Source organism: Corvus cornix, chromosome 5 (genome assembly GCF_000738735.6).
Source record: "Corvus cornix cornix isolate S_Up_H32 chromosome 5, ASM73873v5, whole genome shotgun sequence".
NCBI lineage: Eukaryota > Metazoa > Chordata > Aves > Passeriformes > Corvidae > Corvus > Corvus cornix.
The window spans coordinates 46,462,677-46,480,532 of NC_046335.1; the positions used below are offsets into that span (position 1 = coordinate 46,462,677).

The 17,856-nt window shown below is 37.1% G+C and overlaps 1 protein-coding gene and 1 long non-coding RNA gene across 3 annotated transcripts in view; one reads left to right on the forward strand and one right to left on the reverse strand.

The window, feature by feature from the left end:
* Positions 1-17,856, reverse strand: part of MUC6 (mucin 6, oligomeric mucus/gel-forming) — a 45,635-nt gene that overhangs the window by 20,487 nt on the left and 7,292 nt on the right. Inside the window, exons 3-25 of the mRNA XM_039552970.1 lie at positions 16,433-16,673; positions 15,697-15,823; positions 14,497-14,584; positions 13,989-14,098; positions 12,837-13,044; positions 11,919-12,041; positions 11,139-11,259; positions 10,687-10,825; positions 10,402-10,506; positions 9,995-10,067; positions 9,593-9,730; positions 8,570-8,731; positions 7,924-8,018; positions 7,135-7,267; positions 6,242-6,491; positions 5,048-5,100; positions 4,815-4,924; positions 3,894-4,045; positions 2,999-3,140; positions 2,417-2,527; positions 1,864-2,049; positions 1,191-1,430; positions 617-773 (exon numbers count right to left, since the gene is read on the reverse strand). Of these exons, the coding sequence (XP_039408904.1) occupies positions 617-773; positions 1,191-1,430; positions 1,864-2,049; positions 2,417-2,527; positions 2,999-3,140; positions 3,894-4,045; positions 4,815-4,924; positions 5,048-5,100; positions 6,242-6,491; positions 7,135-7,267; positions 7,924-8,018; positions 8,570-8,731; positions 9,593-9,730; positions 9,995-10,067; positions 10,402-10,506; positions 10,687-10,825; positions 11,139-11,259; positions 11,919-12,041; positions 12,837-13,044; positions 13,989-14,098; positions 14,497-14,584; positions 15,697-15,823; positions 16,433-16,673 (3,264 nt within the window). The remainder of the gene's footprint in view (positions 1-616; positions 774-1,190; positions 1,431-1,863; positions 2,050-2,416; positions 2,528-2,998; positions 3,141-3,893; positions 4,046-4,814; positions 4,925-5,047; positions 5,101-6,241; positions 6,492-7,134; positions 7,268-7,923; positions 8,019-8,569; positions 8,732-9,592; positions 9,731-9,994; positions 10,068-10,401; positions 10,507-10,686; positions 10,826-11,138; positions 11,260-11,918; positions 12,042-12,836; positions 13,045-13,988; positions 14,099-14,496; positions 14,585-15,696; positions 15,824-16,432; positions 16,674-17,856) is intronic.
* On the forward strand, positions 5,607-12,739 carry LOC120410103. 2 transcript variants are annotated; one of them, XR_005602051.1, is made up of 5 exons: positions 5,607-5,844; positions 6,116-6,348; positions 6,599-6,715; positions 9,634-9,779; positions 10,672-12,739. It is a non-coding gene; the product is annotated as an uncharacterized LOC120410103 (long non-coding RNA). The 2 variants fall into 2 exon arrangements; XR_005602050.1 differs by lacking the exon at positions 9,634-9,779.

The following is a 17,856-nucleotide window of genomic DNA, read 5'->3' on the forward strand; positions in this document are numbered from 1 at the left end:
TAGCGTCTAATGTAAATTTATATTTTAACTCTAGGAAGTCAGTTTCTTTTTTGCAAATACAGTATGCAGGCATTTCCACAGCATTTAATGCACAATATATTGAAATGTGGAAACAAAACCATCAAAGATGACAACTCTAATATTGATTTAAAGCATGTTGATCCTCTTTGTTTCCTCTATACGTGCTGTTCTGGAACACCTTGATGTCTTTTTCCTGTTTTACAGTGTTCCAGCCAACACAGCTGTCTTCATTCCCTTGACATCCACACAGAAGGTGATTCCATCATAGCTCAAATGAAACATTTTTTTACAATTTCATACTTTCTCTGCTGCCAAACTCACAGTGCATTATACAATGATAGCAGAAGAAACAGTCTGCTTTCTGTGACCACATTATTTTCTCTCTCATTACTCCATGGTAAAAAGAGTTAAACTATTTTGGTTAATTAGCAGAAAAGTACAGATTTCAAAACCCAGCTGACTGAGGTCAACTCTTTGCCCACAGAGAAAATGCAAACTTTGAGGTGGTTATTAATAAGTTATCTATGTTTCCATATGAATATGCTGACAATAAAAATCTCTTAAACCTGTTTAAGGAGAGCTTAAAGGAACTTACGACAGAACTCGGGGGTCCTCCAGTCAATGCAGACGCCTTTTTCCAAGCACACCATGGCATAGACTGCGATGGCATCACACATGCACTGACAGTCCCCTCCAATGTCACACCCACAGGAGTCTCGGACACAGGCCTCATAGTAGGGCATCCGATTCACCTGCAGGGCAAAAGGAAGGGATTCATTTCCAAGATGATTTTGTGCCTATTATACTCTAGGTGTATGCATAACCACTGCAACATTATCCACATTTCTCACTGGTTTTCACCACCTGAAAATGCATGGATCAATATCAGGCATCACCAACAGACTGACTAATTCCTGATTCTTAAGTCTTCATTCGTTTTTCACTCTTGTAGTTTTAACTAATCAGTTAATACCATACCTAGTTTTTGTATTTATTTGCTGGTGAAGAGCAAGTTAAAAAAAAGAAAATTAATATAAATGTGAGCCACAGAAAATTTTAAATGTATTTTATTGAAACATTTTGACGAACAGTAAACCACCTGGAGTGTGAACATTTGGAAGAATAGAGATTATGCCTATAAATAAAAAGAAGAGCAAATAAATTCTTACCTTATTGTGACAGGCAGAAAAAACGTGGCTGTTGATGATGGAACATGTCTTTTCTGCCCATGCTTTACGGTAAGGGTTCTTGCTACAGGGGTCCACTACAAAGTACACATCCCCACAGAGAGGATTCTCTTTCCAAGAGTTGACAAATTCCAACTCGTTTGATGCCACATACTTGCTTCGAGTTTCAAAGTCATCCTTCATGTTGCCATTATAGTTCCCACACAAACCACAGATCGTTTCCTAGATTCAATGAAAGCACCAGTATCAGTTCAGCAAGTTGCAATTCTCACCTTTCCTTTTGATTACTGATGATTTCCTGTGCTTTAGGAGTGAATGTCATCTACAAATACTCTCTTGTACATTCTTAGTGTCTTGTGCATGGGTTTCTCCTCTAAACTGTATAAACTGTTGTCATTTAAAGATCAAATTCAAACATGCAGTTGCATAAATTACAAACACTTAGCTCAAAAATTTCCTGAATTTAGTACAGAAATCCCTTAAAAGTCAGCCTCTTGTGAAGGTCTCTGCTGTTTTGGAAATAATGATAAAAATGAATTGCTAGTAGCATTTCTGGGAAACCTTTGCCATCATAGAGATTTAAGGCAACTGTGATCAAATGTGCAGTTCAATCTGAATTGAAGGACACTTTACTGAGGAAGTTATTCTGCAATACCTGTGTTTCTCTGGAGATCTTGATGAAGAAGTTCATATGCTTATTCCAAATAAGGGTCATGTTGTATTTTCCTGGGATAATGACATCAAACATCAGGTGAAGGGCGTTCTTTTTCACTTTGTACTGTACACCAGGATTTTCCCCAGAAATAGCGAAGGTTTCATCTCTCAGTATGATTGTCAGATTCTGGAAGAAAATTTATGCGAAAGTTATAACTTACCAAGTTTCAGTATTTTCCTTGCTGAAGTTCAGATGCTGTGATACTACAGCAGGAAATCAGTATCTTTTGACTGAGCAATTCACTGCAGAGTAAGCTTCAAAATTTCCTGGCTTTGACACAGGCAAGAGTCTTGGAGAACAAAACACAACATGAGAATTAAAAAAACTCAAGCAAACAATTATGGCATTTCCTACTAAAACCAAGGCTCTAGTTTTAGCACATAATTTCACTTAGAAGACCATCTCTTCTAAGATACAGCCAAAGCTTCCAAAAATTAAGAAAACCTGGTCTTAAAATCTATTCAGCTGGATAATGGCAGAAAGAAGAGCTTACCCCAAGGTAAATGCTGATGGATCTGGAGCACGTAACTCCTGATTTCCCACAGATGACATTCTCAGTAACAATTTTGAAAGAGGAAACAGGTCTGTTAACACTGCAGCCATCCTAAAAAAAAACCCAAAACAAACAACAAGAAGCACAAAAGCCCAGTAGACTCTCTGTCTGAAGTCTTCCAAGTTAAAACATAAAACTATAAGAAAATACAGGATGCTTAAAATGTCACGACTAATTCTGTTTGTTTTGGGAGGTGATGACCTCTGCTTTGCTGGTCAAACTGACATAACTTCCCTAAAAGTCATATTTGTTTAGTACAGAATACAATGACTATTTAAATATATTATTAAAAAATCTAAAATTGGTTATAATTGCATGAAAAATATGGTTTTTTAGAAGTAAAATATTTTTATTCTAAGTGTTGAAATAAACGTAATATATAGAAACTCAGTAAGGGGTTATAAAAATTCAAAATGCTGTATTGTTTATTGATGGATCCTAGCATATTTTCATTAGTCATTTAAATCCAGCTATTTCTTGATGCTGAGATGCTGCTGAAATAACCAGGAGGAAGCGGGTTACCATAGCTAATATGTATTCACAGTTGCCATCAAACACAAAACGCTGTCCATCAAAGGTGGTGATGTGGCCCTCTCCATACAGATTACAGGTGGAGGAACACCTTGTTTTCTGAACACATTTCCATTTGCCTTTCATGCAAGTGCTGGGAGTGAGAAGAGAAATCACACTCAGATTTCAAAGAAATGCCATCTTAACCTAGTTCTTTTTATATACATCCACTTTTATTGATAACATGTTCTATTAATTAACTAATGTACACTGAGACCAAGTAACAGTTAATATAAGAACCTCATTAAAATTTGTGGACTGCTTAGAAAATGAATTCATAATAAAGAAGAAACCTTAAATAATTTTTGTGCTTCTTTTCATGAAAGAAATAGTACATAAAACCCATTTACTTTTTGCTCCTAATGAGATCAGAAGTCATTGTTCTGTGTAGTTTGGGGAGTGGTGGTATTTTTTTAATAATAGATTAGTAACTGGAAAGGGAATAAAGTACTTTGAGAATGCTGCTAAACAGATGGGAATCTTTTTGGGGGTGGCTGTTTTTGTCTACAGAAAAGAAGAAAGATTGTGCCCGCATCTTTATTTAAGTAGAGTTGTTAATAATACTTGACTTTATATAATTTACAGTCACAGGCCCTACTGGCTGCGTTTATTCCTGAATATACATAAGACAGAAATTATCCCTGAAGCTGGTACAATGACTCTTATCTATACATATATTGTCAAATGCTAAGCTTCTCTCTCTGTTAATCCTTGCACTCTGTCATGGTATTTCTTCTTTACAGCTGTTGCCATTTCCTACTCTCCTGTCAGTTAAACACTTCTTTTTATGTGGTTGTACACTTTAGTGAAACAGAGGATCTGCAATGAACAACTCCGTGATTCTTACCAGATCTCACATTCAGTCTGGATTTGTTCACCTCTTCCATAAGCAAGGCCGCCATATTCACATGGACACTCCTCAGCTGGCACACACCCACCATCAAGATTTTCATAGAGGCCATCAGCACAGACACAGCCTGACTCACACTTTGTGGGTATCTGGGAAAGGTCAACAGATTGCAAAACAAAAAGAAAAGAATGTGAGATACATTTTATCCTAGATGTGAATGGTGTCAGGAGCGAACCTGTGCTAAGTTCTGTTTTGGCTTGATTTTAGTTTTGTGATGTTCCTTGTACTAACATGCTGTCAATTGAACTAGTTTCACTGAAGCTGTAACATATACTTGTGGTGTGAGATACTAAACATACCTGAAGACTCTGAAAAATTTATCTTCCAATCACTACCAGTCTTCCAGAAAGAGCACAACAGAATATTCTTCATATCAAGGAAGAATATCTTATGTTTCATATCTTATTGCAATTCTTCCAATTAGTCTGTTTCCTTAATATAGGCAAGCCCTATCAGGACAGCCCAGATGTTCACCTAGCCCAGGTCTCCTGCATTCTGTGAGCAACAGCAGCAGAGCTGAGAAAAAATAGAACAGGAAGCATAAACCCTGTATTTCCATTGACATGGAGTCACAGCTTATGGAGTACCTGAGCCAGACATGATAGCCACGTAGTTAAGAATCCTTAATGGATTTTTATTCTATTCGTTTAATTGAATTTAATTCATGAAATTAATTTCTTTAATCACTTCTTAAATATATGTACAAATTGTGTGTGCACAGCCTGATATTTAACTGTATCATGTTAGATAAAATAATTCCTTTAATTACACTAGAAGGAATGTCGTCTAGTTCTAAGTAACAACTAGAACATTCAACCTCTCTCAAAAGGATAAATATCACAGAGCTGTGAAACTCACACATTCAATTCCAGTAGCCAGCATCTGACAGGTAGGTGCACATGCAGCTCCATACTTGTTTTCTAAACTGTCAGAACATGATATGTATTTCTTAGGAGCTTTGCAGCTTTCTAGAAAAAAGGAAGAAAAATGAACATTGAAGAGAAAATAACATAGAAGAGAACAGTGAAGTAGTAATTTTACAACACAGAGGACAAAAAAAAGTTTCTAAGTAAACAATATCAGACCCATACCTGCAGGATTTTGAGGTTTGCCTGTGCAACTTAGCCTCCCATTAACACAATAGCTAGGGAGGGGAAAAAAAAAGAAATCAATGAAAATCTCTTCTGAGAAAGAAATTTTGATGTTTTGCAAAATTGTTTGATTAGAAATGTTTCGCTCATGTTACTACCTCCTTCCCATCCTCTGAAGTGGAATATGAGTTAATTTATCTCTTCACTTTTTGTATTCTACAGTAACATCAGATTGGAAAGTGAATAATAGGCTATTATCACTATTACCACTAGTAGGCAATTGTCACTGTGAGGATGGCCTACCAAGTCATTCCAGAAGTTTGTATATAGCTAAGTGCTGTTGACAAAGTCTCCCAGTAGGAATAATCAGATCTTAACTATTATTTTCTATTTTTCTCTGTAACATTTTCAAGCTTAAGGTAAGTCAAATGCTTTCTGTTCAGTTAAGAGTATTTGTAGTCTAGAAAAGGGTAAAAAAAAAAAAAGTCTTGAAAAATAAACTTATGTTATTAAAAATAAAGGAGACTATACTGTTTTGGGCTGGAATGGAATTAATTTTCTTTGTAGCAGCTCAGTGGTGTTATGTTTTGGATTTGTGACCAGGACAGTGTTGATAACACAATGTTGTTTTAGCTGGTGCTGAACAGTGTCCCAGCATTCTTGCTCCTCATGTTGTCCTGGCAGGGAGGAGGCTGAGAGTGTGAAAGCTGGGATGGGACACAGCCAGGACAGCTGACCCCACTGACCAAAGAGAGATTCCATACTATACCACATCAAGCTCAGCAGTAAAAGCTCAGGTAAAGAAGAAGGAAGGAGGGGTGTTCAGAGTTACAGCACTTGTCTTCCCAACAAACCATTATGCATGGCAAATTCATGCTTTCCTGGAAATGTCTGAATGGCTGCCTACTGACGGGAAGTTCTGAATCAGTTCCTTACTTAGCTTTGATTGTGCATGCTGCTTTGCTTATTAAATAAGCTTTTTGCTTATTATGAGTAAAGAAATTTAGTAAACTGTCTGTATCTCTACCCATAAAGCTTCTTGCTGTTGTCCTTCTGATTCTCTTCCAGATCCAGCTGGAGTGAGTAAGTGGCTGTGTGATGCTTGCCTGCTTACTGCAGTTAACCCTCGACAGACACAGGAAGGCCCCTCACCTCTGTTTTCAATTTGTTCACCTTTAAACTTGACACACTTACCAGGTGATCCCACCAGTTATTGTTGACTGGTCAGGCAGAATGTACTTCCTGTCTTCTAAGTAGCAAGGACAATGAGATTTACGAACACACTCACTCTTGTGGTTCAGGTACGTTCCTTTAGGACACTGGCAGCCTTCAACAGGAATATCAGTTGGATGGCATTCCAGGGCTCGATTGGAGAGTGACAAGCATGTCCTGTCACATGCCTGAGTGTTGTAGCTAAATGTTTGATTGCCAGTACAAGTAATAGCTATAAAACAAGACAAGAGTGTATGTTAAACTTCATTTACTGATCCTCTTCCTTGTGAAAGATAATGTTCTTGTGCTCATAATGTACTGCTTCTTTTGTGTCAACAGCTTCAATGCTTAAAGCTTCCCATTGCTTCTCTTCCTGTGGATGTGGAGCTCTAGCAAAACATATTGCAGACCAAGGCTTAACACCAAACTATGCAGGTGTTTGGAGGTTTCATGCAGGTAAAATATCTTACTGCTTCTTTGTGTATCTTGGAATTTAATAATGCAAAGGGAAGCTTAGCAGAAATATCAGTGTATTTTTGAGTAACTGTGAAACCTGTGCTTATGTCTGAGTTGCAAAATAGTAAGATAAAATCTGCAGTCAGTTTTCCCTAGTTCTTTCTCTTTTTACAGGATAGCTATTTTTCTGTCTATTCTGTACATTAATTATCAAGTCCTGGAAGCATCCACATGCTCACCTTAAAGCATATGAATAATGTTTTTCATATAGTCTTGAAATAACAATCCTGTTCTGACAGACACCAGAAGGGTAGACAAAAGTTGGATATTTGTTACCCACTTTCTGCTCTTCTTTCTGATCACTATTTCCTCATTCCTCATCTGATGGCAGACCAGTTAGAGTTGGTTCAGGTACTTACTGCAATTGTCCATACTGCTTCTCCAGTTCTCAAGGACTAAGCCCATGGAACTGCACACTCGTGCATACGATCCCAGAGCAGAACAAATATAGGGAAAGGTCTCTTCATAATTACAGGCCTGGTAGACACATCTCTGAAACCCAACACATGGCGAGTACTTTGTTACTGGGGAACAGACATTTAAAAGTGCTAAACCCTAGGGGTATTTAAATAAAACATGTGGACGTGACTTTTAGGGATGTGATTTAGCAGTGGATGTGGCATTGTTACATTTATGGTTGGACTCAATGATCTCAAAGATGTTTTCCAACCAATATTATTCTATGCTGAATTGCAGAACTAAGTCATACAAGATACATATTATTGCATAACTAAAACTGATGGAAAATATCTGAGTAACTGCACTGCTGATGTAAATAAAATATACTTAGTACCTAAAAAATGCCTTTGTTTATTCACTGCTTCTCATTTTTATTTTTCAAAATGTTCTGTGTAGATTGGCAAATATATTGAGCTCAATTATGCACATGGTAAAATCAATACTTTGCACAGTTAAAGTTGTTGTCATGGACAACTGCAGCATGAGCAAAAATATTTTCTGATTCACAGGGATGGGACTGGTGCCTGTGACCAAAGACACTTTCAGTGTGGTGGAGACATGATTTTTCAAAACCACACCTGTTCCTAAGCTTCTCAGCATTGCTGATTCAATGCGTGGGACACCGTATATGAGTCCAATCTGGTTTATATTTGGACTCCCTCTGTACAACATCCATCATAACTTCCTACCTTGTAGAAAGAAATAGGGTTCACCACAGCATGGCATTTCTCGAACACTGTACCCTTCTTGGTAAGAATGGAGCAGTGAGTCTCAGCAGATATTTCTAATGAAAGTAAATAATAAACATTAAAAAGGGAAAGTTTGGGGGAAACTTTCAAAGAGAAATTTTTAAAATATTTGATATTTTAGGTGAACTTTTGGCAATAATGCATTGAAGAATAGGACAACTTCCTAGCTTGTTAGTTTTTAGACTCTATTCTTGTACCAGCAGTTCAGTAGAGCTTTTTTTTTTCTTTTTCACTATTTTTTTTTTTAAGGCCAATAGCAATAGAGACTTGGGAAGGCAAAGCCTGGATTTCAGTCACGGTACTACTGAGCAAGCCTAAGACAACCGTGGACATTGCAGTTTCACTAGACAAATCACCAAACCCCTCTCATTCATCATCTCAATCCCAGATCTCTAGAATGAGACCTGATGAGCTTTCACTTGATATGTATTCTAGAAAACAGAAAATCTTTTTGGTGACAATTTGCGATGCTCAATCCTCTCAGTCTCTGCTTCTGTCCAGCTCTCTTATATCCCTGGTAGGGGCTTATGAAAGTGTCAGACAAAGCCAGCTGGAGAATTCATTTACCACAGCATCATCTACTTACTGTTTAGTTGGCTCAAAGCACAAGGGTCTGTCTCTCTCTCTAAGGCAGGATGGCAATTTCCTGCCCTCCAGGAATCTACAAACAGGGAGGCTGTCCCTTCAGTGATATCCATGCTGGTCATGAAGTCATCTGTAGTGTCTCCATTGTAATTGCCACACAAACCTGATAACATAGGAAATGCAAGGGATGGCTGAAAATTTAAAAATGTGTGCACAATGCCTATGTTTCACTCTATAACAGTGAGAAAATTGATTCAAAAGCTCTACATGGAGTGTCAATGAATACTCAGGTCAAGCAGCCAGAGAATCTTGATTACGTACACATTCAGTCACTGAGTCTCTGCCTCCTCAAGTAAAGAGTGTCAGCTTCTATTCAATGACAAATTCATAAAGAGGTTGTTGTCTTGTTTTCAGAAAAAAGTAGTTTTAAACAATTTAAAAGAGAAAGACCATGAAACACTTTTGCAGTTGCACGTTTTCTTATCTATATTAAATGCATAATATCAAAGAATATGCATTTAAGCTTTTGTAAAAGCTAAAGCCTCTCTGTAATTCCCCATAACCAGAATGGAAAATATGCCTGTGTGGCTAATGTTGCTGTTCAATAAACATAAACATCTCCATCTGGTGATTACCAGCTGAGAAGCTCTTAGATTCTTAGGCTCATTGTGTTTACAGTGGTCGTGCACTACATTCAAAGAACCGTGTGCTCCAAGATGCAGAGACCACACAGACTTATTTGTTGCTCCTTCATTGTGTAGTAAAGAACATACTGAAAAAGGCACACATGAACAGAACAGAATTGTATTATGCATGAAAAATGTGACCCATCTCATTTCTTCAATTTGTTTTAAAGTTATTAGCAGAAAACCAATTCTTAGCACATCAGTTTTCCATGCATGATCTGTTGGGTTTTTTTGAGAAAAAAATTTATTTCCTAAAAGATGAATACTAATTTCAAATACAAACTTTCAAAATTATACTCCCTACCTTTTCTCCTTTGCATGGGGACTAGATTACTTACCTAGTGTTCTGCCTTTGAATTGTGATCCAACTTTCACATAGGCCTGGAACACAGGTGATGTTTGAACTGCAAGTTCCAGCCCAAAGTTTGTATGCATTTGAACATACATGGAGGACTGTCTGAAAACAGTGATGTCTCCTGAAGGAACAAGCATGTTTAAAAATAGAGATGTTGGTGATACTGCAAGGTAACAACTTTAACACATATATAAGTGTTCTAGCACTCTGTCTACAACTCTTCTCCCACACACAACTCTCCACAGAGGAACAGATGCAGCAGGAAAGACTGTAACCTTCCTCTAAAACTCCTGGTATTAGCAATTGAGAAATTGCAAAAGATGCTGGGTTGTGTAAAACAGACATTTAATTTAATTTGGATATAACCTATATTCCCTTTTTTTACCTGATCTGTAAGGCAGCCGCTTAAGTTCATCATCATCAGTAAGGAGATCATTCTGAGAAATCACAATTTTGTCCTGTAAGAAGAGGACATGGAACCAGGAGTAATTATATTTACAGATGGTATTTATATGTTGAGCAACTATATTGTTAATGATCTATGTAAAAGAAAAAAATTAATTCAAGCATTTTCTTACGTTATAACACGCTGCTTTTAGTTTTCACTTTGAAAATACCTTCCTGATTTGATGTAACAACTGAGGTCTTTACTGTGTATGCATGAGCAGAAACATATCTTCAGTATTTATCACCCATAATTTTCAAGTGCAGGCTACTAGAAATTACTTTGAACACTTATTTTGTGAATATAGTGATGAAATGCTGGATCGAACCTGTGGAGGGAATACCTACTTTTGTAGATTGGTAAATTATAGCACTAAGTGATGTCTCAGAATGAGAATAACCAGTCTTTTCATAAACAGCCATTAGGGTTCCATTGTGCGGCAGGCTGGAACTCTGGAGGGAAACAGGAAAGAGAAGTAAAAAGAGAAGCCTATGTCAGTATAACAATGATTTGTAGAATAAATGTGTATCTTAGGAATATTTGAATACTCAGCTTGTGTTCCAATAGGAAACCAAAGACAGACTAAAATATATGTATTTGTTATTTTCTGTTTCTAGACTGCAGGAAATTACCTTCATAAGAACATAAGTGCAAACCCCATGGAATCTATATGGCCTTGAATCAAACGTGGTAACAAAGGAGCCTCCTTCCAGTGAACACCTTCCAGGGCAGGGCAAGTCTTTGCAGTTCCACTGACCCATCACACATTTACTGCAGAAACCAAAAAATTCTGTGTAAGGTTATTCTTTTCTTCATGCTCTAAAAACTCAGCTACTTCCTAGTAATGGAATTTGTCATTTTTTTCACTTCTCTCCTTATGCTTTCTATGCTTTGATTTTCTTTGTCTATGTATATCAGTTGAAGTCGCTCATCTTAATTCCAAGTTGCAGAACTCTTGTATGGATTGTCAGTAAACTTTCCTGAATCGTGAAAGGTGCTGCCGTTCAAAAGGTTAGGCAGAATTTTCCAATTTTTTGGTGAAGGTACTCTTCATTCTCTCATGGAAGTACCTGTTGGTACTCACCAAGTCCTACAAGCTGCTTTCATTGTCTCACCAGGAGCATATGTTTTCCCATTCAGTGTACATGGACACTGGCTAATGTGAACACATGTCCGATTCTTTGAGATGTCATCAAGAACAGTTCCTGCCAAAGAAGATAAACAAAATATTTTTCCTCATCCTCACTTAGCACTACAGTTATTATGGCTTGAATGCTTTCTGAAATTAGCTTGAGAATGCTATTCTTGCATAGCCAGTGCCCATACTTGGAGATGTAACATGCAGGAAATTTTCTCCTAATTAAATAAAACTGAGTCTTCACAAGTGACAAAGGCTTTTGGCTACTTTGTCATATGAAAGTGCAGCCAATTGTCCTATTTTGACATGCAAATGATTGTAATAATCACAATTTCTGTAGCAAGTTCATCTTGAACTATTTTAAAGGCAATTTACAAAATGCCCATAATATTGCAGAAATCCTCTGAGGGAGGCATGCTACCTCTTCCTGGTGCCTGATCAATGTATATTTTAATGAAGAACTTTAAGCAGATGGCATATCATTATCCCATCACAAATCATGGTCTTGTGAGGAAAATGTTTTCATAGCTCTGTTCTTGCAAAGAGTGACCAACCATCTTTGGAGGACCGTGATTACTCAAGACTCCAGTTACATTATGTTACCTGAGAAAGCAGTACAATGCCTTGAAATGCACAGCTAGTTCATTATTAAGCAGTCTATTCCACTTGACTGGATATGTGCAAAAAACATTCGTGTGATCCATTAAGAATATGATGAAATGATACCTTCTGGACAAAAGCAGCCATAGGTACAGTGACTGGAACAGCTGTACTCTGGGTTGGAACAGGTTTTAATACATGGAGAACCACATTCCTCATAGATTTGGTTCGCAGAACATTTTCCCACAGCTGCAACAAACAGTGGGAGTGTTAAGATTTTTAAAATGTAAACATAGAAGAATGTTTCATCTGCTACCTAGCAAGGAAAAGACCTTCTGATTTCTGACACTAACATTCTTTTACCCTGCCTCAATACTCATTTCATCATCTGAGTATTCACAGTTACCATCATATTCACTCTGGCTTTTTTTCATTTTTCATGCTGTACTTAGTGGAAACATTTTTCAGAAGCTTGAAGAATGGCAAACAGGCCATACTGCAGCCTAATGAAGTACCACAAATCATATTTTCTGTAGTACTTCAAGGTTTTACTTCTAATCAGTCATTGTAAATAAAAAGGCCGAGCATCTGAAAAAGGACTACTGAAAATCATCTGTGAATAAAAGGAGCGATGGCAATTGTTAGCAAAAAGGTACAAAGACCTCAGGGGCTCTTTAAAAGTGCTCTCTCTTCACTTGATAATTTGCTAGATACAATAATAAGAAAACTGTGCTATGAGCAAACAGCCTCCTGGTAGAAGTGTGAAAAATTAAAAGTTTTCACTTGGTGGATGTTTCTGTTTTATTGTCACTGATCTAGACATAGGACCTATGTTTTGAGCTTTCTTCTCCTTTGAGGTTTCCCTGCTCTCCTTCTTATAACTTTACCAAAGACCACTGTTCTCTGTAGAAAATTGTTTGATTAAAGACAGTAGGAACTTCTTTTTATCAGTTGTTCTATATCCCAGTTATTTATCATTATCCCTCTATTTAAGACATAGAAAAGTTAAGCACAGTCTCTCATGAATAAACCATTTGAACTTACAGCAGAAGTTTTCAGTTCTCCAGTTGAACACCATTTGGTGGGACATAGCACATTGCCTGGAATACTCGGACAGTGTAGAGCAAGTGCAGTTGTTTTGTCCTGGCTCACTGCAGTCCTGCATATCGAGCTGGCAACGAATCACAAACCCATCTTTTGGTACACTGCAGGTTGGTGACACCAAATTAAGTAGCTGAGAGCAGATTATGGCCTAAATAAAAAGAGAAAGAAAATTGTTCCTAGTGGTGTTTCCTTCATATGAAAACCACAATGGAATAACATTGCTAGTTATGATTTTCTTGTTGGTTTGTTTGTTTTTCCCCCTACAGTTTAATAATTGTATTTGACTTAAATGTGTGAGAAATTCACTGGTAGAAAGGAATATAAATCCACTGTACAATAGGAGGAACTTGATATATTGAAATAATTCTGCTTCTCATTATGTTGAAAATTAAGTCACTTTCTATGCCATCGACCCCCCTAAAAATGGCTGAGAACATTATACACAGGAAATGTGTTGTCTCATGGAAATTCAGTTCCAGGACAAACATCCCAGATGTGAAGATCACAAAATTCATTCCTCTTTGAGCACACACTTGGTGCATTTCTCTTGCCTGCATGTTTGTGTTGCCTATCATGCTGCCTACTGCAGTATAAGGTCTCAGAGGTTCTCAGGCACACTGATTTTCTTTTCATTTAGAACTGTAAGTGATAACAATTGACAGTGGTTGTCCCTGTTATCAGTGCTGTTATCTGGCAATATGTTTTAGGCATTGTGAATATCTTCAAGTCTGCACAGTTTATAGTATCAGCTGTTAGAAAAAACGTTCTTAATGCTTCACTGTTTCCATCAATTTCCTGTGATGACCTGGATGGAATTCCAGAAAGCTGTGAGCTAAATGCTGGTTGATTTTTATGAGTGATTTAAATCTAGCCTTAAAACGCCTGGGGGCTTTCATTAAAATGTATTTTAACGCAAAGAACTCCTTTTCTTTCTCATATCATGCTATACAAATGTTGACTTTACCTGTTTTCATGGAAGTCAGTTTTATGAAACCACTGCCTCTCTGTTGTTGATTTCTATCTATCTATCTTGCCCCCCCTGCCCCCCTGCTAAGAATCCTGCTGCAGAGAAGCCAAGAAGATCTTTCTTACATATTTTTTGTGAGGAACAGTGGAAATTGGTATCTCCTCAGACAGGCAAATCTCTGATGGATCATCCATTTTTTGTAAAGCAGCAAATTTAAATGTATCGAGCAATTTACCTGAAAATTGAAGGGTTAAAATTTGTCAGGAAAAAACCTGCACTGGTTTGTTTACTTGTTGCTGTGATGTAGCAAAACTCAGATTTTACTCTTTGACTGTTAAATGGCCTACTAGTTAATCTTCCCAATGACAACTGTCTCTTGTGACAATTAGGAGGGTGTGATCCTTACCACCTGTTTATAAAAGATAAGAGTCCTTATCACTTGTGTGAGGAACCCACTATATTATGCTCATAGCAGATAACAGAGTGTAGCATAACCATAGGAGAAGTATGTTGGTGCCCCATGGGACTGCTTTATTCAATTCTGAAACCCAGCAATGCTATCACAGTATTCAGTTTTCACCTTGACTCACTTTACTTCATTCCCCTTCTGTCTGAAATGTCCTTGTTTCTTACCTTCACGCACAAATTCATTCAATTCATAACCATCGTAGTTCCCACACATTCCACAGGTTTTCCCCATGTATTTTTTTTCAGCCAAAACCTAAAATAAGATAGAAGAAAACATTTAAAAGGATCACCCTAAGTAAAATTACCTGCACAGCTTTACCTTTCTCAACCAAATTCAGTTCAAGCACCCAAAAGTGATTCTTATTAATTTCAGTGACTTTTTTGAAGGAAGAGTTTTGTAAGCAGTGACATCTTTTCCCAACAGGCAAATAGTGACTTTTTTTTAATTAGCATTTAAAGAAGAATAAGATTTGAAGACGCTTACAGAGAACTGAAAGTAGATAATATTCTAAGGAGCCAAAAAAAAAAAAAAAAAGGAAATTAATGCTGAATGCTTGCTAATATCTTTGTTGACAGACCATGAATTTCAGGTTTCTTCTCTTAAGAAACTTAGGGTTACAGGAAGAAAATCTGTTTCAGAAGAAGGTTATTCAGTTCTCTGTTGCTCTGGAGATTAAAATGGTAGTATTACTGGCTACAAACAATGAATTATTATGAAAATATTAGATCAGGGGAAATAAAACTATATTCTTTGTATAGTCAGATTAACCCATCACAGTAGCATTTTCTCTTATATGTCTTATTAATGCTGATAAATCTCCCAGAAAATTTATTATATATGGCTCTCCTCGTTTTAGCAAACTTATCAATTTAGAATTCAGTGTCTTTTGTGGCAATAATATCACAGGTCACACTGAGAAAATGTATTGGGGATTTTGGAGGGAAAACCTGAAAAGATTCAGAAAAAGGAAGGAAACAAAGAAACTGGTAGAAGCACTTAATGTTTGAAACCAAAAGAGATCCCAGGGAAGCACAGTAGAAAAGACTAAACTATGGCATACAGTATTAAATTCTACACAACTTTAAACAGCATCTCTTCAGCAAAACATTGCAGCTGCTGGAATACTCTGAGGAAAGACTAAAATGTGTGAAAGTGTCCACAAATCTCAGCACTGGTGGCTTTAGTGCTGCAAGTGAAAGTAACATGCAAAGTTGTTTATTTCAAGAGGAATGCATAAAACAGGAAAAGATAAATATCAAAATAGTAAATACATGCAAAAGCACCCATTAAGTTCAAAGAGTTCTTGTCATTCCAGTGAATCAGTGAGAATTTTCTTCTCTGCTCTATGAGAGCATTTTACTAACCATGAGGTAGTCATCATTGTTCCACATGACAACCAGCTCCATCTCCATCAGCTTGGCCACCAGGCGGATGTTGCGTCCATAAGGCGCTATTTGGATTCCATTGCTGGTGTAAGGCAGCTGAATGACACTGCAATAAGGTGAGAAGAGAAACCAACCTCATAGCAAGATTATGCAGGTATTAGTTATTTATTTTGGGTGTGATAGATGCACAGTCTGAGTACTTGCAGCAACATGAAACAGCATTTTCTTCCTTTTTAGCTGTGACATTTCAAAACACATGAAAGTTTCTATTGATTGAAAATCCATGTCAGCAGTTTCACAGAAGAATCACCAGAAAATGGGGTGCATAGTGATTCTACTACTGACAATGTTTGCACAGGACTTGGCATCTTCACTTGGTTTGGTTTTATTAGAGCATAGTTATATGTTCCAAGAACTTGTAACAATAAAGATTTTGTGGTAGAACTAATGTTGATTATGCTGAAGAGATTCTATGGCCTGTTAATGTAAGAATTATTGTTAAGACAGAAAACTGACAAGATTAGAGAAATCCATAAAGGGAATGTTGTAGAGTGCGAGTGCGTGATGGGAAGCAATGGGAGTAGAGTCCAGTTAGGCATGTTAACTGCAGTAATTTGTTAATTCATTTTTGACACAAAGCAGTCTTTAGTGCACCTGCTATATAACTCCCTGCCTTCTCTGAACACATCATTCCCCATTCATGGCAGAATCTTACCCAACACTCCTGACAGAAATGCTGCCTTTCTCAACAATGACAACAGAAGGTCCAAGCTCAATAATGATCCTTGCAATTTTTTTGTCCAGCCCACGACGGAACTGAATGTTGAAGTCTGGGCTGGTCTCATCACATACAGTTGCAAAGATGTAGTTGCAAGTCCCAGTGAAGTCATACTGGTATTTATCAAAGGTTGAAAAATGCCCTCCACCCCATGTAGAACAGGAATCCTTGCTCAAAACTATAAAACAGAAAGAAAAATGGATTTAGGTCTCTTAAAAACATATTTGCTCATTCTGATTAGCATTTCAAATAAAAATACTATGACAAGCTATTAAGTTTCTACTCAGATTAATTCTGTAAACAACATTCTAGCCCTCTATTTTTTTTTCTTTGTAATCTCAAAATTTTATCTCAAGTCATGAAGTGAAACAATATTAGGAGTGAGAGCAATATTCTCATTCACTGTAAGCAGACAAGGATTCGCTAGATTCCTAGCTTGGGAAAAACCCTTCCAACTCCTTCATGGGTAACATAAAGATTTACCTTCTTATTTCAGTCTGCTAGATCTGTTTGCAAGGGTGACAGCTTGCTTCTGGACAGAGCTTTAACATCTCAAGCACAGCATTTACCAAGCTCCCTATGGCATTACTGTATCATGATTAACTGCACAGTCAAATCACAAGATATCCAAAGACAGTCTTCAAAGCCCAACATGTAATTCCCCACTCTTTTGGCTCTGTGTTTGTGTGACAAAGTTCCAACCAGTTTTATAAATATACGGAATGTTTTAATCAGTTTTCATTTTTAAGAAGTAATCTGAAATATTCATCTGAAGAGACAGATTTTCAGATGTGGAAATGAATCATAAAAAAAGAGAGATACAAGTCCAGCACTTGCTGTTAGATAGTTCTGCACCTACTTACAGCATTTGAACAGGCCCTCTGAAGCAGATAATTTTCCTGAAGTAACAAAAATCATGTCCTCAGTTCTGTATTTGTAGACGTAGATTGTTTCTTTTAATTTGTTAATTATTTTTGCTTATGGTGTCATATGAAACTCAGGTATCTTAGAATATACCTTAGAGTCACAAAGTATCAGATAAGTTTATCAAAGTCTACATGCAATTTATATTTATTGTTTTAAAGCCAAAACATTTTTTTTTAACTCTGAAGGAGTGATAAAATGACTACAGAATGCTACTGGTTTTATCCAGGTCATGTAGAAAATACTGTTTCCCAATGAACTGTTACCTGTTGGCAAAAAGTACTCCTCTTCCACACTTCTGTTCTGTCCTGAAGGTCTGACTGGAAAACAGGAATTGGCTAATTGTTATCATTGATCCTTCATGCCCAAGTCCAACTAGTTTAATACATTGTGCTTGAGTGATACTGACCACCAAACCTCAGAGTGTGCCAAGGAAA